General features: G+C 41.3%; 1 protein-coding gene across 2 annotated transcripts in view; it reads left to right on the top strand.

The window, feature by feature from the left end:
- Window positions 1-19781, top strand: part of LOC149305482 (junctophilin-1-like) — a 47001-nt gene extending 27220 nt beyond the window's left edge. Inside the window, exons 3-6 of one of the 2 annotated variants that reach the window (XM_089477362.1) lie at window positions 7356-7474; window positions 17049-17649; window positions 19253-19285; window positions 19703-19781. In XM_089477362.1, the coding sequence (XP_089333488.1) occupies window positions 7356-7474; window positions 17049-17649; window positions 19253-19285; window positions 19703-19781 (832 nt within the window). Of the gene's footprint in view, window positions 1-7355; window positions 7475-17048; window positions 17675-19252; window positions 19286-19700 lie in introns of both variants that reach the window. The other variant, XM_089477363.1, reaches the window with a different exon arrangement.
- Window positions 19782-22468: the final 2687 nt, after the last annotated feature.

Raw genomic sequence — 22468 nt, 5'->3', positions numbered from 1 at the left:
AGTGGCATATAGGGGGTATAAGGCAAGCCTGGAGGCAGATGTGGCAGGTTGGAAAATAAAAGGAAATAAAAACAAAATATTTTTCTAAATCAAAGCTTTTATTTAAAAAAAAATAGTTAAATGTTGGAGAAAGTGTGGCCAGAAGGGAACCTTATACCATATCTTATGGAATTGCCCTCTTATACAATCATATTGGGTAGAATGTAAAAGCCTTCTTTCTACGATATTAAACTGCCCTATAAATTGGTCGCCTCAATTGGTTTTACTTTTTCTAGGGATACAAACTGTTTCCCCACAATATCGGGAATTATTCTGTATCATTTGCATTATTGCAAAAAACACTCTTGCAAGCAAATGGAAAACTGTGGAGATTCCCTCTATTGATATAGTCATTTCCAAACTAAATACTACATATTCCTACGAAAAAATTCTATCTAGAGGTTCAGGCAACACAAAAAAATTCTCTATCAGATGGAAACCATGGTATTCTTCATCCTATTGTATAGATATTTGAGGTTCTTTAGTATATTTAAGGATTCCAGACCTACTCTCTATGCTATCTGTAACTACAGTCATCCTCACTGGTATGGCATGTCAACTATTAAAACTATTCACTATAAATTACTTGAGCAGATATACCCTTTTTTTAAAAAAAAATTCACTCAGGCATACTGTTCTGTTCCTCTTCCTTTACAGGGAAGTTTTCTTGTTTACGTTTTTTATTACCTTATAACGTTACAATGTAACTGAGATACATGCTTATCAAGATGGTTTCAATTTTCAATGTAATGACGGCTGCGACTGTCTTGGTTTGATCACAACTGACAGCTGTGACTGTCTCTCATGTATTACTATTGGTGTTATTTGTACTTCTTATTTCTTTGAAAATTAATAAAAAACTATTGAAAGTAAAAAAAAAATAGTTTACATAGTTTACATGAATTAACATTTACTAGTAATTTTCCCTAAATCAGATTTTGGGGGGTCGTTTTATAATCAGGGTCATCTTATAATCGAGCAAATACGGTAATATATTTATATAACAAACTCTGAAGAGGTGTGTGTGCGCATGTACGTGAGTGTAAGTATATGCTTGTGTGATGTGTTTGGGGTTTTTTTTTTTATGGGCTAGGCACCGACATGCAGTGTAGGCAATCTGAGATCTAGAGCTTGGTTTCATGCAGAAAATTGGGCGCTCGGGTCCAAAAACGTTCATCACTGCTATAAAAGAAATAGAACTGAAATTAGAACTCCTTGTCACCTAAACCACCTGTTCACCACCTGTTCACCATCTCACCATATGTATTTTATGCATGTGATCTATGGTAAATTTACATGAACTCTGGTATTTATAGGAAACCATGCCAGGTTTTAAAGATCCGGTGCCAAAGAATTCTTGATGCTGATTGTGGGCATGCATAATACTTACATGTATAAGAATACATTTGGTTCTATTGCACAGAATAAACTAATGATGAAACCCCAGTTTTATGTATTGTGCAGCTTAAAGGATCCTTAAAGTTTTTTTGTTTGTTTTTTTTTCTTCGTTTTCTCAAATGTTGCTGCTGATACTCTACACTTACTGTACTTGTGGGCGTTCCCGCTGACATTGCTGGAAGCGCCCACATTTAAAGGGGAGGTGGTGGGCCAAACACGGAGCATTCACCGATAAGGTATGCTTATAGGTGAACAGTTGGCAGGTAGGAAAGTGGTCTAAATCATCAAATGCAGCCAATGCAATGGTCATTTCCAAACTACTGCTACTGTTATTAAATGGTTAGCAAACATACAGTACGTGTGAAAAGGGTACAAGTAGTTGGCCCTCTGCACACACATTTTAGTTTATATCGTCTGAGTGATCGGCATTAAAAACAAAGATCTTTAGGCTAATTTTATTATCCATATTGTGTACTATACACTTCACTTCATTTATTTAGTTCCAGGAGATCTCTCCCCACTGTCCAATTCGGAGCCCCTGTTCTATGCTTGCTTCGTGTTTATAGAGCATCGATATATTGCATCATTGAATCATAAAGTATTTGTCCTTATTTTTAGGTGTTTTGGTGATGACATGGCAAATACTAGTAGAAACGTAGCCTTATAAACCCCATCAAAATGTTTTTGAAAAGCAGACAACCTATAATATTTCATGTTTTTTAACCCTGGCTTTCATGCCTGTCGGTCATAGAAAGAAAGTAGGCATCTGACAGCTCTATAAATTCCCAGCCCCTCAGGTATAAGAAGGGATAGGAATAGCTTTAAAAAAAAAAATAAACAGCTTAGTGGTTGGCGATAAACATTGATTTTTAAAATTCCTATTCAATTGCAAATACAAATGGTGTAGAAAAGGGAGTGAAAAACCCAAACATACCATTGAATGTAAAAGCTCTAAATATATTATTTCATATACAGTAATTGGTTGCAATTAATTTAGTCCTTCATGCGTTGACTAACCCCCTGCTTGGGTGGTTTTGGGGGTTTTTTTGTGTGGTTTTGTTATATGAAGGCCTTACAGATATGGCTCGGCTCCTTGGTCTGGAGGATTCTTTGTTTGTTACTCTATTTACCCTGTAAAATGGTTAGTTTCCTTCTCTGCCGTGCTTTCTCATGCGTTGGCCTCTGACTGAAAGGCTTTCAGGATAAATCATTTCCCCCATGTTTATTTTATATATCTTGCTCTTATCCTTATTAGGAGTATTCTTTTTTTGGCATTGACAATATATAAGTAAAAGGCTGCGCTTTTGAGAAGTTCAATTTACAAGGGTACAGTACGCACGGTCACTCGGCACCAAAGAGATACAAAGCGGTTTTAGAGGAACAAACCTTTTAATTCCCTGAGCCCGCTATATTTTATTTGCCGTGTTTTACTGATATGTGGATATAGAAGTTAGTCACCTGCAGCGTTCAAGATAAATACGTTATCATGTTGTAGTATTTTTGCATCAGTACTGCTGTATTTGTCTTTGTCGGGGGTAAGCGCTCTTGAGTTGTTGCTTTTAGCTCTTCAAGTTCTGCATGGACGACCCCTCTGATTTCCATGATTCAGGCCGGTTTTGGCTGCTAGAGCCACGGTCTTCATATTGAAGCCATTTGGAGAACTTTCTGTGTAGGCATAATCGAGGCTCGTTAGATCCCATGGATATCTCATGACCCTTTGCTGACTGGCCTTGAGTATCATTTGCCCTTTCAGGAGCGGGAATCAGTCTGTTAATGTGTGGTGTTTTGGGGGGCACTTTTTTTTTTCACCCTGTGCTTAATTCCACAAGAGTGTTTTGGAATAGTTTAATTCTGTTCTTTTATGTGCTGTCAGTAGGAAATACTGAGATATCAGCTGTTCGCTGTCGAAGAGGATTCCAAGAACCCCAGATTGTTTTCCAGTTAAAGCAGGATTGCTACAATCCAGCATGCGTGTACCCAATATGTCAATTTACGTCATTAGAATATTTAGCTTTTGATAAGCAAGGCAATTAAGATCTTTCATAAAAAAGGAACATTTTCTGCAGTCGTTTTAATAGCAGAATTTAGAATTAAAGAGAACCTGGATCACAACAAAATGCTCATACAACGCACCACTTGCATATCCTTCACATGGATCTAAAACACTTCTCTGAACATCATGATGTCCCTTTTAGAAGGTCGGTGATATGGAGAGTAAATATGTCCCGTGGTGCACGGCAATAAAATGCAGAATAATAAAATAAAATGCATCCCATAATCAATAAACCAGAAAGTTCACAGAAATAACTGGTCTTCACTAGGTTCCTTGTACGTAACATTTGAAGTTCAGTCTCCCTGTGTTCCCACAATATTTCTAGGCGATGCCCCGTTTCGAAAGTTAAAATCTTTTATACTCCGAGACTTGTGGCGAGTTTGTAGCTTCATGCTATTCATGCACATGGCCGGCCAGTAGGTCCCCTTACTGATTACGTGTTCATGTGTAATTGTATTAGTTGGAGAAGGTGCTACACAGTACTTACATATAACACGTGCCAAACAAAAGATGGTAGGCACAGATGGTACGCCAAGGCCCCACATTATTTCAGATTATGTACAGCGCTGTGAAAAAGTATTTGCCCCTTCCCTTGTTTTTTTTTTGCTTATTTGTCACACTTAAATCTTTCAGATCTCTCATTTTAATACTAGAGAGAGGGAACCCGAATAAACAAAATGCAGTTTTTAAATGGTTTCCTTATAAAAGGAAAAAACTGCCCAGCCCTACTTGGCCTATGTGAAAATTGTCCTCCTTAGTTACTTGGCGCATGAACGACACATCCAGGGGGTCACAAAATAACAGACTAAGGCTAGGTTTCCACTTGGGTTTTTTTTGCTAAAAACGCCCATAATAACGCCAAAAAGGCAGTTTATGCCTGAAAATCTTCCAATGTGGCTAAATTAAAACAATTGTGCCAAAGTGTGCCCAAATTAATCTCCAGCGATGTAAAAAGACCAGTTACCGCAAATATCCGATTCCAGTTGTTGCCATCAAGGGTGGCACAACCAGTTATTAGGTTTAGGGGGGCAATTCGTTTTTCACATAGCCAAAAATAAATGATCCCTTAAAAGCTGCATTTTGTGTTCTCTTTGCTTAATGTTAATATTAGTTGAATTATCCGATGCTTTTAAATGTGACAAATAAGCAAAAAATAGATGAAATCAGAAAGGGGCGAATACTTTTTTCCAGCACTCTTGTCCTATCGCATACATGAGTCTGTAGTGTCTGAACGAAAACTATAAGCTATGTAGCTGGTGCTGTTCTCTATGATTGGTCATGTACAGTTAATGGTTTCCTAATTTAGAAATGTTCGTGTCTGCAAATGCTTGGACAAAAGGATACTGAAACAGAGACCGACATCTATATAGTGTTTGTGCAAATTCAAGACAACCCGATGATGGTTGGTTGTAAAAAGCAAAAATGCAACCCAAAGAAGGCATGTCGGAAGAGAAAAGGTTCAGCTTAGCTTCAGGTGGGAAGTACTTACACATGTACACCTATATGAAATAAAGCACAGCTGACATACATTTTAGATAGTTACATGTCTTTTACATTCTATGTAACTTTGGGAAATAAATTAAACATGTAACATTAACTTGGGGTGTATGCGCCAGATGGAAGACATACAGCCCGGTGGTAACGATAAGCAAAGCAGGCAGAGTCCAGGAAGCATTTCACAACTTCCGACTTGGACTGACGGTGGGATTACATTGCGGCCTTAGCTGAGGATCTTGGGAAATGGAGGAACAATTTCAACAAATTGGCTTTACCTTTTCACAGAAAAATGAGCAACAAACTGGAATTCTCGTTTACGGCGCATTCGCAGGCAGCACATTGCTTGCTTCAGTAGAAGCAGGCAGCAGAGGGGGTTAAATGACACCGCAGACTCATTTTCTACCATCTGTTTTAAAGAAAGGGTAAAATACCCTGGAGTTTGTATCCGTTTGGGAGATCATTTGGCTCTTTATCTCTAAACGTGGAAATTGAGCAAAACCTGCTGTGTTTGCTTTGCTAAATGACTTTGTTCCTTTGGATGCGTACTTTGCTGATGCAGCATCACCTGCTTAAAATGTTCTGTACATGGAACATCTATAACGAAAGGGCTTTCTGACCCAACGCTTTGACATGTTTTGAGTAAACCTTTTGATAAATGTAACGTTTAAGACTAGTGATTGCTATGCTGCTACATTGAAGATTTTGACAGGTTTTTTTTTTTTTTTTTTGGTGGGTTTTCTTTTTTTTTTTGTCTTTTTTCTTTAATCAGACATCTGCCGTTTGTTTTCTTACGGAATAAATTGCTTATCTCTCCTCATGGGCACCTGGCAAGCTTGTTGTGAAGCCGTAAATAACACCTTAACTACTTTGTGGATGCAGACTTCCCTGGAGCAAGCCATTTTTTTTCTTCTTAATTGGAGCAAACTTAGACTGTTTAACTTATATGCTGATACAACTGAAAACGATATTTAATTATTAAAAGAAGCGTCTCAATGCAGGTCTGTTACCTAAATCATATTAAATCTTATTAAATTAAAAAAAATCTAAACACTGGAAAGTATTTGTGTGCTTACAAGTTTTTGATGCAGGACTCTAGGAATATGGCCAACTGAAATTAAAGGGGCTGCTCTGTGCTTTATATTTGTATTATATGAAAAATGTTTTAAGATTTAACATATACGCTGTAACATAATTAATGGTAACACTTACCGTATTGGCTCGGATATAGGCCGCCCCCGTATATAGGCCACACCCTAAAAGTTTGGTGCTTTTTTAAAGAAAGTTTTTTTCTTTAAAAAAGCACCAAAAAAACAGGCTGCCACTCTGTCTCCCCCCCCCCCCCGAGATATGCCGCCACTGTCGTCCTCCTCCTCCCCCCCCCCCCGAGATATGCTGCCACTCTGCCCCCCCGACTTACCAGAGCAGACTCCCAGGTGTCTTGCGGGGCCGGCGGGGGACATCTACGCAATATGCTTTTTTTGCGTAGATGTCCCCCGCCGGCCCCGCAAGACAGCCGGGAGTCTGCTCTGGTAAGTCTTGGGGGCAGAGGTAAAACGCATCGTGCGGACGGTCACCGGCTGCGGCGATGCGGGTAAACAAACTCCGCAGCCGGTGACCGTCCGCACGATGCGCTTAGACAACCTCCCGTGCCGGCATTTGTGGCATGAAAGTTTTAAAAATGTATTTGAATTCTGTCACCGCCACCACCATACAAATTCTGCTCCAAACAAACTTGGTCCTCTTGAAATTCTCGACCAGGTGGTTCACTTTGAATCTCACCATGTAAATTTGTATGTATTAATGTTATTCGCTGTAACGAGCCGGCAGTAGGTATTTTCTATGCATACAGTAGGTAGTATGCACACCTCTTAAAAGAGCCATTAACTGGATGTGTCAAAATACACCAGGAATTCTCCTTGGCTGCTAATTGGCTCCCGATTTGTTGGGGAAATGAATACATTGTTCCGTGTTCTGCTCCTCTTTAGTTGTTTGGGCAGCTGTGCACTATATTGTTGCCTATATTGCATGTTTTCCCGTTTTGCATTTCTCAGGCAGTATATATGAGTATGACCGCCGGATGTAGACGTTATTTTAGAATTCTTTGCGGTTAATCCACTTAAACGGCAGGAATTGGCGTGACGATATACCCTAAAACTCTAAAGTGTTTGACATGGAATGTTATGTCCTTCTCTTTGCTGCTGTTTAATATGGATAACATAGAGATGTGTTTCTGTTGGGGAGGATAACTAACAGAATGTCCCTTTTATAGCCGTTTGGGTTTCATGTTCCTTTTCGGAACACTTAATATTAACGCTGTTGGTGGCAGCATTATTACTCTGAGCTCACATTTGTTTCAATCTTCTTCTAGGACAGCGCACGCTCGTGCCAAAGCGGATGCGGCGGATCAAGCCAGCCAGGCCGCACGACAGGAGTCCGACATTGCAAGAGCTGTAGCCCGAGAGCTGTCTCCAAGCTTCCATCAGCCAGGTAAACCACGTAGAACTATATGCATGTGTTACGTGGTCAATGCTATTGTGTCTAAAGGTGTCCGTAATGAAACTTGTCAAACCATTGTTGCTGCTGTTTTTTTCCCCGCATTTAATTTGTGTACTTAAGAGCAACACGTTTGTGAAGACTGCAGTACTTGGTTTAAGAGCCCTTTCTCCAGTATTATATACTGGACTGCAAAGCCAATTGCTAGTGTGACATCCACCTATTCTCATGATTTCTATTTCAAAACTAAATTGTCACTTATTTGATAATTTGTAGTCTTTTGAAGGCAGTCTGAGTAGTTTTATAACGTAAGCATATCGGTCAGAGACGTAAGCATTGTCCTGTATGGTTTTAGGTTACAGATAATTGCTTAGACTTAATTTTCACTTCCATTTTGCATCAGATAACCGTTCTCTTGTAGCAGGTTACGTAACAACCCTATTTATCCTCTCGTAGTCTAAGCAGTCCTGACCTTTAGCTGCTAATTGAGGTACGGTACCTGCTCCTCGTTCTGGAGACCGTATAATGCAAACTGAGCCACTTGGCCAAGTTGTCTGTTTTCCCGGCCGGGTACAGAACAAAGTGATCCTTGTTGCTGAACGAGCACAGCTACAAAACTGCAGACACTCCGCTTCCGAAGGAGTGACTGATACAGAACGGCGTGATCGATCACAAATCTGTGTGAAGCACTGCCGGATTGTTTTTTTAGAAATCTTTCACTTTTTCATATCTTTTTAACAAGTTATAGCTTTCTATTTTGTAGCCATTATTAAAGTAACTTGGAATAGAAAGATTCATAGTGCAATAACTGTCCAGATGGGACAACTTTCACATCGATGTGTCCCAGTTTGATGAACTGAGATGCCACTAAGTATATTATGAAGGGCCAGTCGGAGTTTTCCTCTTCCTATATATATTTTGACAGCTCTCCTTCAAGTAAAGTCATTATATTGAGTGTGCTGGACACTCCCGTGTTGGCAAATATAGCTTAGAGTCTCTGAACCATTTTGGATTTTTGGATATATATTGAAAATATGTCTGACAAATTTTGTAATCACATGATTACAGGCACTTGTAAGGTTTTACTCAACAAAAAGTTATTATAGTATAGAAAGTTTAGTTGTACAAAATTCCAGGCGTCGGACGCATAGATTTCTTCCAGCTATAGGGGCCGACAAACGAAAAGTGCGTTGTTTACCACTTTCCCGATTTGCGCCTGTGTTATATGGGCAGCAGGAATCATATTTTAAAGAGGGGATTATCTTCTGCAGAATCGTCTCCACGTCTGGAACTGAATCGTGTTCTGTCGTCGTCACAGCTTTTAGCAACGTTGAATTAATTTATTAAAGCTACCGATATACCCTGTTCTTTTTAGTCTTAGCAATCAGTGTAATTGTGTAAACATACAATTTTATGTCCACAAAGTCAGTGGTAAATTACGCCAAAACCTCCATAGCATCCATTCTCTGCACAGCACCCGTCTAAATCTGCCAGATCTGACCAGGTTTAACTGTGATTCAACTTCCTATAGGTAGAAATTGTGTAATTATTACTCCTCAATAACATGGCGTCCCCATGCTTTACGCACAAAAGGTGAGTTTTTGTACTCTTTATGATCTATGAACACAATTCCCCTTTGTGTGTTTAATGTCACTGTTAGGAATGTTAAGATCCACGTTAACTTCAGAATGACTCTTTAAATTGTATTTTACTATTATTTGTACAGGTATGATACATGTTACTCCTATACAGTCACGATTTTCCTTTTCACTCTTCTCCATTAAAGGAATCTTCATTGAGTTAGTCATAAATAGCCTTTCTCTTCTTGTAGTTGACATTTTAACTGGATAATAGCTCGTTGAGGGTGTGCATTTTAATGTATCTATGCTGGCGTTTAATTATCTTGTTCCTTTTAATCTACAAGTACATCAAATATATATATATATATATATATATTTTAATCTCTTGTAACCTACTAAATGATATTGTACCGGTTCTATTTCTCTTTTTACTCTAATTATAATCTCTACACTTATTTTATTATGTGTAATTTGCAATCAGGCACCTGTTTAACAAGGAAAACTATAATGGCAAAGATATGAATGTTCTAGTTCTTAAACTCCTCTTGCCACCTTTATTTTATTGGAAAGGTTTGGGTATCTAACTGCAGATTACATTACAAAGGCTTTATTAAGTATCTACATCCCATTTTTATGGTGGGCCTGTCGTTGAAATTTTAAGTTTACGGGGGCGTGGCCGGACTCCACCTAAGATGGACGCGTAAGCTTTGAGCTCCCGTGCACCCTGCCAGAAATTCGCTTCTGTAGCACGTCTGCTCGCCGAAATGGGTAAAACCCACAAGGTCCCTGGCACCCCCAAGCCATCTGGCTCGAAAGAGAGAACCCTTACCTCGGTTCGTTCGTTTTTTCAGCCGCCATCGGATCCGGAGTCCCGCGACTCCTTCTCGAGGCCTGCTTCTGAACCGGGTAGTCCCAGCAGTGAAGTGGCGGGAGCAGCTTGCCTCAAGACTTCTGCAGCTTCTGCTGACCCCTCGGATCCGCCGTGGCAGAGGAAGTTGGAATCCTTACCTACGAGGGAAGATATTTCCGATATTATTGAACGCGCTACCCAAGGCATTCGCTCCAGTCTCACCGCTATCCAGGGGGACATCCGCCATATTGGGGACCGCGTGGCCGCCCTGGAGGATGAACAACCTAAAATTTGCCACACAGTGGACTCTCTATCCAAACAAATGCGGGACCAGTCCTCTATCCTGTCGCATCTCTCGAGGAAACTTGAGAATATCGATAACAGGGGTAGGAGGAATAATCTGCGGGTGCGAGGCCTCCCGGAATCTATTCTCCATGCGGATCTACAATCGACCCTGCAAGAGATCTTTAATAAAATCCTGCAGAGGCCTACCGATACCGTTATCGACTTTGATAGGGCGCATAGAGCTCTCCGACAGAAGCTGGTGGGCTCGGCTCCACCGAGGGATGTGATCTGCTTGCGGAGTTACCCACTCAAGGAGGAGATCGTCCGCAATTGCTGAGGTACTACATCGCATACTATTGCCATCTTCCAAGACCTGTCTCCCGCGACTCTACGTGCCAGGCGCTTTCTACGACCAGTTACCATGGCCTTGCGCGAAGCCCATATCCCATACCAGTGGGGCTTTCCATTCGCGCTTATCGTGCGCAGGGGATCGGATACCCATCTCATCCGACATTTGAAAGATGTGCAACCCTTCGTTGAGGCGCTGGATCTCCCAAGCTGCGAGGTGGAAGATTGGGAACCCACGTTTATGTTGCCTACACCTACTGCGGACCCTGCTGGGGAGTGGATCCCGAGACCCCAACGACGAAAACGTCACCGCTTTCGTCACTTTCTTTATTGCGAGACATTGCGCCGTTTGTACTGCATTATTTTGTCACATCCTATAGTCACTGTCGTAAATGCTGTTCGTCTGAGGGGCCCCGGCGTCTCTACGTATTTGGACCTTGGTTCTATATTGCTGCGGTTGGAGCTATGTATGTGGTTAGGGTGTGCGGCTCTGTTACCGTTAATCCTGGACCTGCTATCTTTTACGTTTTTTTCTTGTTTACATTATTTTTTTCGTATTTACGTACTGCCTTTCTTGTTGGCGGTTACCCCCGGAGCCTGCTCGCTTCCCTCCCCTGTGGGGTGAAGTTGCAGTTTTGGACCTCACGGAGGTCACTGGCTCAGTATTCGATGCCAAGGCATCCAGAGTCTGTGCTTATGTTTTCTTTTTTTGCTCGAGACTCTGTTTTCTGTTATTATTTCATGTTATGCTGTTTAATATGTACTCTGGGTTCGGTATGCCTGCAATGGGTTTCCCCAGATGTCCTTTCGATGGCGCTTGATTTGGTGCGGGTCACGTCCCTGAATGTCAGGGGTTTGAATAAGCCCCAGCAGCGGTCCAAACTCCTCCACATATTGCTATCCTACCACACACATATAGCGTTTTTACAGGAAACGCATTATAAATTCCCCAAGGAATTTAAACTTACGAATAATCGTTATACACACGCCTTCTTTTCTAGTTCTCCGGTTTCCAAAGCCAAAGGCGTGGCTATCCTCCTCCACAAATCGCTCTCTTTTCGACTGTTGGACATCTGGAGGGACTCTGAAGGTAGGGCCCTTTTCCTGAAAGGTTATATTGGTAATCAAAAAGTTACGCTTGGTAATGTTTACACTCCAAATACTGATCAACCCCTTTTCCTTAGTAAAATGTTGGCTGCCTTGGGTGATTTTCGTGAGGGCCTTACGGTTTTTGGGGGTGATCTCAACATGACCCTGGATCTGACTAAGGATTCCTCGGCCCGTTCTTCTCATATTCCTTTTTCTAAAATTAAGAGGGTCAAAAAATGGCTTCATTTAAACCAACTGGTGGACGTTTGGAGGGCGCAACATCCTACAACCAGAGATTTTACTTTCTATTCCCATTTACATGATAGGTATACCAGAATCGATGCCCTATTTCTTTCCCGTTATCATCTGCCACAACTTCATTCCACTGAAATTGGCATACAATCATTTAGTGATCATGCGCCAGTCCATTTAACTTTACGTTTTACTGATTCGCCCCCCAGGCTTAATGAGAACATATTGGACGATCCCGTGTATGCTTCGGAGTTGTTGACTCACCTCCGTAATTACTTTGCGGAAAATGTTTTGGATACTATTCCATATCCTACGGTCTGGGAGGCCCATAAGGCGGTAATTAGAGGCCATTTAATCAAAATTGGCTCCAAGATTAAAAATTCCAAACGGGCTCAGGTTCTCTCCGTCACGACGCAGATCCATCGGTTGGAACAATCTCACAAGTCTACCTTGGCGGCAGACATACTACCCCAATTACAATCCCTTAGACACCAATTGGCCTCCCTCCTAGATACAAGGATGAAACGTACTTCTGACTAGGAAACTTTTCTATGAATTGGGTGATAAACCCGGTAAGCTGTTGGCCAGGGCTCTCCGAACCCAAAGGGCAGCCTCTTTCATACCCTAAATTAGAGATCATGGGGGAGTTCTCCACCATGACTCTGCTAAAATTGCGCACTGTTTTCATGCCTATTATAAGGCGCTCTATAATCTATCCTCACCGATGGGTTCCAATCCCGCTTATCGGGCCTCCATAGATGATTATCTCTCTAAGTATCTACCACAGCGTCTCCCCGCTTTGGCTAGAGAATCCCTCAATGCACCCGATACTGACGAAGAGGTGGCTGCAGCTTTAAAGCTGACTCCAAATGGAAAGGCTCCTGGGCTGGATGGCTTCACAGTGCGCTATTATAAACATTTCCTGCCGGTTCTGGGCCCACAGCTGGTGAATTTGTTCAACTCGCTGGCCTCTAATGCTCAGTTAGACCCTCACACCAACCTATCTTATATCTCGGTTATCCATAAACCAGGTAAAGATCCCGAACACTGTTCGAGCTATCGCCCCATCTCTTTAATCAATGCAGATGTGAAATTGTTGGCGACGGTTATGGCCCTGCGCCTTCAGCCTTTCATTCCCTCTTTAATACACAGGGACCAAGTTGGCTTTGTCCCTGGAAGGGAGGCCAGGGACAACATGATTCGGATTCTTAATCTCCTTACACATGCCCATGTTACCAAGATACCCATGGCCCTCATTTCTATGGACGCCGAAAAGGCGTTCGATAGGGTCGCCTGGGCTTTTTTGTTTAGGGTTTTGGAGACGATTGGCATTGGAGGCGATTTTCTGACTCTTGTGCGGGTACTGTATTCTAACCCCTCTGCTCGGATAAGGGTCAACGGGATACTCTCGGATTGACTTTGTCTTGCCAATGGCACGAGACAGGGTTGTCCGCTATCCCCACTCTTGTTCATATTGGCTATGGAACCTCTGGCCCAGGCACTCCGGGCTAATACGGCTATTGTGGGTTGTGAGGTTTCCGGGATCACTCGTAAGGTGGCAATCTTTGCCAACGATCTCTTGTGCATCGTCCAAGACCCTTTATCCTCCCTTCAACATATTTCTAGGGCATTGAGCGAGTATGGTGCCCTGTCAAATTTCAAGGTTAATATTCAAAAATCGGATATTGTAGGGCTTAATGTATCGGACGCTGTACGACATCAGATATCCAGCGCTTTCCCATTTAAATGGCAAGCTACGGCCATTAAATATCTGGGTCTGTGGATTCCCGCAGACCTTTCCCTACTTTTTTTTTCTCTGAATTATGATGCGTTATTGACGTCGGTGACCGCTGATTTGCGCACCTGGTCGGTGCCGCATATTTCCTGGTTTGGTCGTATTGCGGTGCTAAAAATGAATATCCTTCCCAGATTCCTCTGTCTTTTCCAGTCCCTCCCTATTTTCCTACCGCAATCCTACTTCCACTCCTGTCGTAGGGTTTTCATGAAATTTGTGTGGGGTGCCCACACACCACGTCTTTCCTATCAGCATCTCACTAGGCCCAAGGCTAAGGGAGGCATGGGCTTGCCCCACCTTGAGTCCTACTGGAGGGCCTCTCACCTGCGTAGAGTGGTCCTTAGGGGTACCGAAGTTGTGGCTCTCACTGGAGGATTCTTTCTTCGTGGGGCACATCTCGACTGCCCCCTGGCTGCCGACTCGTTATAGGCTGCTGACTGTCCGCTCCCACCCCACCATCTCCGCGACCTTGACGGTCCTCCGGAGATTGGCTGACAAACAGATTCTGACCACTGTCCCAGGCCCCCTTTTTCCACTAACAAATAACCTGGAACTTACCTTGTATGTCCGAAATGACCTGTTGAAATTATTGATGCCCAAACAGACGAGAACCCTTCGTATCTGCCATGTACTTAAAGGCACTGCTTTCTGCCCTCTGACGGACTTGGTCCCCCGGGATAACCAGTCTTTTCATATGTCCTTCCTGTACCATCAGTTAAAACACTACCTGGTTACACTGTTGCCAAACCCCCAAATTAGTAGGGATTTAACGAATTTTGAAGTTTTATGTGATGCTGGCCCTGAATCGGCTCACCTTCTCTCTCGACTTTATGCCCTTCTACTGGAGACTCTGGTTACCACGAAACCCTTCTTTCTCAGTCTGTGGGAGAGGGATCTCCAGCTAACTTTTACGGACCCCGAATGGGATGTGATGATTGGTCTGGTTCATAGAGGCTCCATATCCACTAGACTTCAAGAGTGCTGTTATAAACTCCTTTCCCGGTGGTATAGGGTGCCCGCTGAACTCCACATCTTCCTTCCACAGGTGTCGCCTCTCTGTTGGAGGTGTGGCCTCGGTGTCGGTTCCTTTATCCATCTGTGGTGGGAGTGCGCTGATGTTCGTCCGTTCTGGCGTGCAGTGGTTGGGGTTATAAGGGAACTTACCGATCCACACTTCGTGGCATCCCCGGCAGCCTTGTTATTTCATTATACCCGAGCTTCGTCTGGATCGTACAGGCGCTCTCTGGCGATTCATTTGGTGCAGGCGGCGAAGTCAGTTATCCCTCGGTTTTGGAAGCAGAAGGGACCTCCTCCGATTGCCGCATGGGTGGCTAGGGTGAATTTTATAATGCAAATGGAAGATCTGGTAGCCTCATCTCAGGGCAAGGAATACAATAATGATATTAAATGGCTCCCTTGGGTCAGGTTCACGACCTCACACGCAATTGCGGGGGTCTGTACTTCCCAAGATCAGGCGACGACCGATTAAATTGTGTTAGATCCCTCTGTGGCCCCATTTGGGACTTTACTCACCTGCATTTCCATGATCAGTGTCCCGACGATGTGTTGCGCATGCCTTTCTGGAGTACTCTGTTCTTGTTGCTTTGTATTTTTGGTTTTGTTTCCAAAGCTCTCTGTACTGTTATTGACCTGGCGTGCATGTCGGCATGTATTACATCTATCTGCATTTTCGTGTTGCTCCTGTTATGCTTAGCAGGATGTTCCTTTAGGAGTCTGTCGGACTCTGGTATGCTGCTCTTACATGCAATCCTATGGCTGGACTTATGTCTCTTTTCGCGATTGCTGTAATGGGAGTTGTCTCCCGTATTGACTCTATCTGTACGCCATATGTCATGTATGTATGCATGCCTCAATAAACGGAGATTTGAGAAAAAAAAACAAAATTTAAGCTTACTGTTAAGTACACACGGTATTTTATTTATTTAATAAATAATTTAGACCAAGCCAGGCCATGAAATTGATTAGGGTTATGTATAAAAAGTGGTTTTGGTCCAAAATTTTTAAAGTGGTCATATCTCATGTTAACCGTTGAGATGTTCCTGAATGGACCTCTTTTTCATACTACAATTTATATAGAACCACCATTGTTCCTGCATTTAGGTGGAAAATAGGTTATTTATTTCTTAATCTATATTTAATTTGGATTAAGAAAACCATGCAGAAGTGTAATGCAGTATAATACAAAGTCAGAGCATTGCTTAGCAATCAAATAAAATATTTGAGACTCTAGAACGTAACTGGCCATTGTCTAAATTTAGGGATTCAGCATCCAGGCTAAAATATGTGCCCCTTATTGCAATGCTGGCTATAAGATAGGGAACCACTTGCTTATGAAGGTTTAATTCAGTGTAATTATGACTCTATGCCACGCTCTCGCAGAGAATTATGCGGGGTGTAGTCGGCTCACCTTGTAGCCAACCCCTGCTACATTTTAATACATTCGATGAAACTCTAATATTTTTTGATAAGTATAATTTCCTGGAAGCTTAGCACTAGAGCTAGATCTTTTTGCAGTGGTTCTGCATCTCTTCTGTGCACATTGAAACTATTCTGGGGAAGAAGTATAAAGCTGTGAGTTGATGAGTGATTGGAGAAGAATGACGCTTTACTCCTCTAGCCTCTAAGCCATGAAGCTGTGAGCTTGTTCCTGGATCGTCGGGTTGGTATGCGATTACTCTTCTAATGAACACAATCTAGCAATAGGAATCAGGTGGCGAGGGGCTAAATTTAGATAAATCACAACCCCCCGTCCCACCAAGAAAGGCACGACAAATTCATATAAACTTTAGGAACCAAACCATGTTAAAAGACCAGTTTTATCCTTGGAAGTCAAAGGTAATGGTAGGAGGCACAATAACATTTTAGGTCCATGGCAGCCCAGATCCTGGAGTTTATTAATCTGATCCACAAAAGAGGATTTGTGTTCCTTAGACACCAAGGCCTTTATGGTCTGGCCTGGTTAGAACAGGATTAACAAGTTACTTTGCTGCTTGAAATATCTTTCTCAAGTATAACTTTGAACTGGTGTATTAAAGAATGGCTTGGTGTTTTCTCCTGATATGTACATATGCTACACTTCCTCTGTACTTTACCATATAACAACTTTTCCTTGTGTGGATCTGTTATTGCTGCTCTTGTTAATGAAATGCATGGAACTGATATAACTGTTGCATTAAATTAAAGGCCCATTGGGTTTTTGATGCAACGTACTGCAGAAGTGACTATAGGAGTTATATGTGAGAGTACCTCTGCCCTCCTTTTTATTGGTTTTATATTACCTTATTTATCAAGTTATGGCATGCCTCGATACTTTGTGTATTCATCAGTGTACTCATCTTCTTGCTTCAGGTCCAGATTACCTCAGGCAAAAGTTTCAGGAAGTTGTTGAAATAAAAGAAAACATTGAAGAAAAATTGCCGAAGAAACCGCCATCCCCCAAGGATTCGCCACATTTTTACAGAAAGGGCACAACCCCACCGAGAACACCAGAGGAGAGGAGAAGGCCCGCGTCGCAGTCCTCGCCACAACAAGCAAAGAGGAAAAATTCTAGCTCCGCAGCACCTCAAATTCTTGGAGGAAAAAGTTCCTCGAGCGAGAATCTTCCAGTATCTTCCACCAAGCCTTTGTCTCCTAAGGTTCCTGTAAAAGAAGAGGTTGTTGCAAAACCGTCTCCAAAGGGTTCATTTGGCCATAACCCTAGCACTACTGGCAATGGGGACCTGCGTGGCGACTATCATGAATACTTTGTAAAAAGTCCTGCACAGTTGTCTTCAGAGCGAAAAGAAAATGCCAACTCATCAAAATCATCTGCATTAGCACGCACGCCACAGTCCCAAACACCGAGCCCCAAAAAGCCCGTGACAAAGCCTGATGCCAAAGAGAGCAGACCTGAGCCAAAAGTCAAGAAGTCCGATACTGTGGCACCAAAGAAACATGCCAATAATAAATTGCCTTCTGTCAATGGAGTGAACTCTGTAAGTAGTATCTCCAATAGGAATCATTTTCACTGCTTATGTGCTAATGGTAGCTATGTCATTTATGTAGTTTTTATGTTAACTATGAGTCAGTCTAGATATTTAGAAACAGAAAAATGTTAATGTATTATGTCATTCCACAAATACAATGAGACTGACAAATGGGGGATGCATCTTTCAGACATCAGCCCCCTCACGCAGAAGCAGTAAATACACCCCGTGTACCCGTTTAGCAGGGCCTTCATGTTTCATACCTACATGTTTTTTGTGGGTTAAATATGCCCATAGCTACGGGTTCGTGGTATGAAGCCTTGTTCTGTGATTTAATGTGACTTTCCAATAATGTTACTATGCAAATGAGGGAGGCTTTATAACCATGGGTAACGGGAGAAAAAAGTGGCACCTTGTGTCCTTATATGTATGTCTCAGACATGTCCATAATGGCATACATGGATTTTGTTTGGCTTCCCGACATGAATGTACGTAGACAGGGCATGAATTGCAATGGGTAGAAAAAATGCAATTCTGTCCACCAAATGTATTCAGTTTGGTACCTGTTTTTTTTGGGGGGGGGTAATCCTTGCAATTGTGTTGTTAGGGCCAGCAGTGAATAGTAAACGATTCTACAATTCTTAAAACTATTCTTATTTTATGTTTCGCACATACATGCACCCTCCTCTCTATCCTGAAGCTTTTGGTCCGGTGTTCACGCCCGGTGACCCAACGTGGGGTCCTTTCTGGACCATTTGGCACCAGAAGACAGGGACAAGGGGTTGCCTGGACCCCCTAGACCTGTAGTTCGGCCTCTGTTTGCGAGTGCGGTTACCCCCTGCTGTGAGATAGTATTAGCAGATTTAGCTTTGCTGTTGCCTTACTTTAAAGGAGGTGTGTGCCTGACACCAAGGCAGAGGCTACACATTAACCCTTTAACTTCAGAACTGTGAGCTTCATAAAAATACCTGAACATCTATCAACTGAAATAGTCATAGCTGATCAGGTACAAGCGTTTTATTAGGCACGATAGGTGCATGCTACCTCCTGGGAGCCAGGAGAGAATTAATTCCTGTTCTGTTCTAATAAACGCCATATCAACGTAATAGTCGCACCCCCTCATGTCTTAAAAATAATATATGTATGCAGATGCTCTTGGGATAAAGATGGCAGGAATAATGTATGACCGTAGCACCACCCTTTCAAACTGTTCTCAATCTGTTTCCATCTGTTCATTTAATGTCAAAAACTATGTATAAATTACAGGCGAAAATGAATAATCACCTGGGAAAACGGGATTTCCTTGTCGCTCCTAGTTACTCATTAGACACACAGTAATCTCCTTTAACATGCACATAAGACATTTTTATAGAGCATATATCCAATTCAGTGTCCTCTGGGGATCTAATACCGCCATATTTCTAGTGCCGTATACCTATTTATTCTGTTCTGTAATATGGAGCTGTGATGAGAGGCTATGGAATGTATAATAAACTCTTGTAAGCGTCACTGCAAAGCAAACTAAAATATACATATACACCCACATATATATATATATATATATATATATATATATATATATATATATTTTAGTCACATTAGAAGGAAATTAAATTACACGTGTGATTCTGTACAAAGGTCTGTAGATAGTCAGCAGATCATATGAGAGATCATATATGACGGGCAGCCTGACAAAGAGAACCCCTCTTTAATGTAGGCTTAATGTCTAGTTAATGTAGGTTCTAGAAGCGCTGCCCTGGATCAGACTTTATCAATACACACAAGGTATCTGTCTGCATGTTGGCAAAAGTCCTTACATTAAGTTTATATCTGAGACCTGGAAGCCAGACAGACGTTTAAAACTATTAGTTAGTTTTATGTATTTATATATCAGGGAAGCGTTTTACGGGTAGTATTCTGTACTAAATATTTTAAATGGTTTGACGCCGTCGGCAGGCTTTTCGGCTCCTAGGCTCTAGTCAAGCTCTGCGGTGCTTTATGAAACGCACTGATAACGCTGTGTTTTATTTTTCAGAGACCCAGTTCAGTCTTGATTGCATTAGTCATGCTTCTGAATGTCGGATTAGCCATACTTTTTGTCCATTTTCTTACCTGATTGAGGATGTTGCTGAGCAAGGTAAAGTATATGCTTATGAAGTATGCTTCGTTTAGGTAAATAGAAATACAGCGAATGGTATATCTGAAATTAGGTGTTTATGTGAATTTAATTTCACTATAAATCCTGAGGGCTGTGTTTACATCCAGGGCAGTGTAATACCCTACGCTTTTTCTTGTGGGTTACGGTGTAGTTTTTTCTCTCCATACACTTCGATGAATTCACTGGAAACATTTTATGTATTATTGTATCTCTGTTACTGCATTTTACTGTAACAGAGATGCATGCAGTACTCTTAATGACCCTTTCCACAACAGACCAAGTTCTTCAAGTATTTTCCTGCAAATGGAAGGTTATTTTTTAGGAGGTACGGCATCTAACGATATAAAATTGAATTAGTGTAGACCAACATCGCATCTGTGTACAGGTACAATTCACAGAGATTGAGAAGGCCCATATTCTAAAATACACCTGCAAAAAATAAGTTGTACCCTGCTACTGCAGTTACCGTATATAATCAGTTTGTGCTTTGCTGTTGTAGGACGTTTAGACAACCGGAGATGTTGGCACTCTGTTCCCGTTACTGGTGCCTTAAGCTGTTTTTATGGCACCAGATATTTCTGGCTACGAGAAAAAGGCGGCTTGGATTTACAGTGGGAAGGAAGACGGTGAAATTTTGGGGAAAATATATGTATGTCAGCCGGCAAGCCTGTTCAGATCTTTTGCTAGTGATGTATGGCTCTTAAGGTCCTCCGCCATGTTGGAAGACAAAAGGAAATCTGCTGAAACAGCCTAGTCAGAGAAGATGGCAGCGGCACCGCCTGTCCCAGCAGAGTGTGATTGAACTGGAAATGTACGAAGCTGCACTTTTAGTTGATGGAAGCGAACAGCTGCCTTACTATTTTTCCGTGTGACGTTTATGGAGTGGAGATGGGAGAGCGGCTGCCAGAGGAATTTGCTCCGAGGGTTCGGTTGCTGTGGATGCGATTCCAGAGTTGACCCCCGTCTCGGAGGGAATAGTTTGCAGCATCACTCACCAGTCTTATTCCATTACCTGCTGCTTTTTACATCTCCCGCAGAGTTCTGGAAGATAGAATTTCATTTGCTTGTGCGTGGATGTTTATTTCTTTGTTTATTCAAACCATAAATATTATTTATACCCGTAACAGGTAGCGCTCACTCAGAAGGCAGGGTTGTCGGGGCGAATGGCATAACACCAGAATTTCCTGTAAAATCTGCTATCTCTATTTATTTATTTTTTTAACATACTTTTTCTGACTCCTCTCAAAAGAAATCTTTACAGTGTTCATGACTTTCAGGTTATTTGTGTTATCCCAGTACACCCGCGTTACTGTAAATTGCTGATCATAGGTTTTCAATTTGTATTTCAAGATGAACTTTAATTGCATTTAGCTGGTTTAATGCACATAGTCAGATTGTCAATACTAAATCTATTGGCTCCCGATACCTTATAGGGGGTAGATTGTGTTTTAATTATTTTGTATGCATACACACATACTATTGGTGTTTTTTTTCTTTTCTTTTTTTTTTTTTCTTGGGTTACTATGTATTTCATAAGTGTATCTAGATATGTATAAATCTATACATATATGCATCTGGGTAAATATACACATCTATATGTATATTAATGTACACTGAGTGGATTATATGGAGGATTTCTAGTTAACTTGCTATAGAAAATAAGCGTGAAGCACAATAATTTGCAGAAAAGGGAAAAACAATTTCTAAAAGCATTTAGTGTCTTAAATGGATTTTAAGATCCCCGTTTCACATATATTAATGTGCTGCCACTCATAATACGACAAATTAGTATATTTTCTACTATTTTGGAAGCATGTTTTGTATAATTGCGTATGTGGTGTGATTTCTTTAAAACAAAAAATACACAAACTATTTTAAAGCATTACTCAGAAGAAAAAAAAAAAGGGCTTGGATGAATGAATCCGTTGATCTCCATCGAGAAATGTCCCAGCTTTTTGATCTGTAACCATTTTAAGTAGCGTGCATGGCTTAATACAGACGAAGAATATTGCTGGCTTTAGAAATCCTTTGAAGTGTCATATTAAGCATGGCCTGAATGTTTTAAGTCTGAAATAGGTATGAAAAAAACCAGGACAGAAGCACAGTTATTTTTGCAGATGTGCTCTTCAAATCCCTTGGCGTGATCTACAGCTTGTAACGAGAGAGTCATTTTATAAATTAAATAATTTGTATATTAAATGTAGTCTTTCTAGTTTTAGTAAGAGAATAATAAAACACTAAAGTTTTGTTTAAGCTTTTATATATACATAACAAATTATTTGCTTCCCTAGAGACCTTCTAGGAGAGGAGGAAGTTCTACATTTCTTACTGAAATCCTAATTTATTTTAGATGTGTCCCATAATTTATTCTTTGGATATAATGGGAAATAAAACGGCTTCTGACAAAATGTTTGTTAATTAAATGTTTATAAAAAATACAAATAAACGTTCAATTTATATGTATGATTTCTAGGCGTTTATAAAAGAAAGCTGAAACAGAAATTGTTGGTATTTTTCTAAACTGTGCACTGCTTTATTTTACATAAAAAGGCTATTTATAATTGGTTGTTTAATGGTACACTAAAATTTGGACAGCAAGTTAGGTCTGCCAGTGTACTCACCAATGTAATATTGTCTATTTAAGA

Source organism: Sceloporus occidentalis, unplaced genomic scaffold (assembly GCF_023333645.1).
Source record: "Sceloporus occidentalis isolate IW3139 unplaced genomic scaffold, rSceOcc1.0.p SCAF_11, whole genome shotgun sequence".
Taxonomy (NCBI): domain Eukaryota; kingdom Metazoa; phylum Chordata; class Lepidosauria; order Squamata; family Phrynosomatidae; genus Sceloporus; species Sceloporus occidentalis.
Note: the sequence above shows the minus strand (reverse complement) of the source record. Positions and strands in the feature narration are given on the sequence as shown.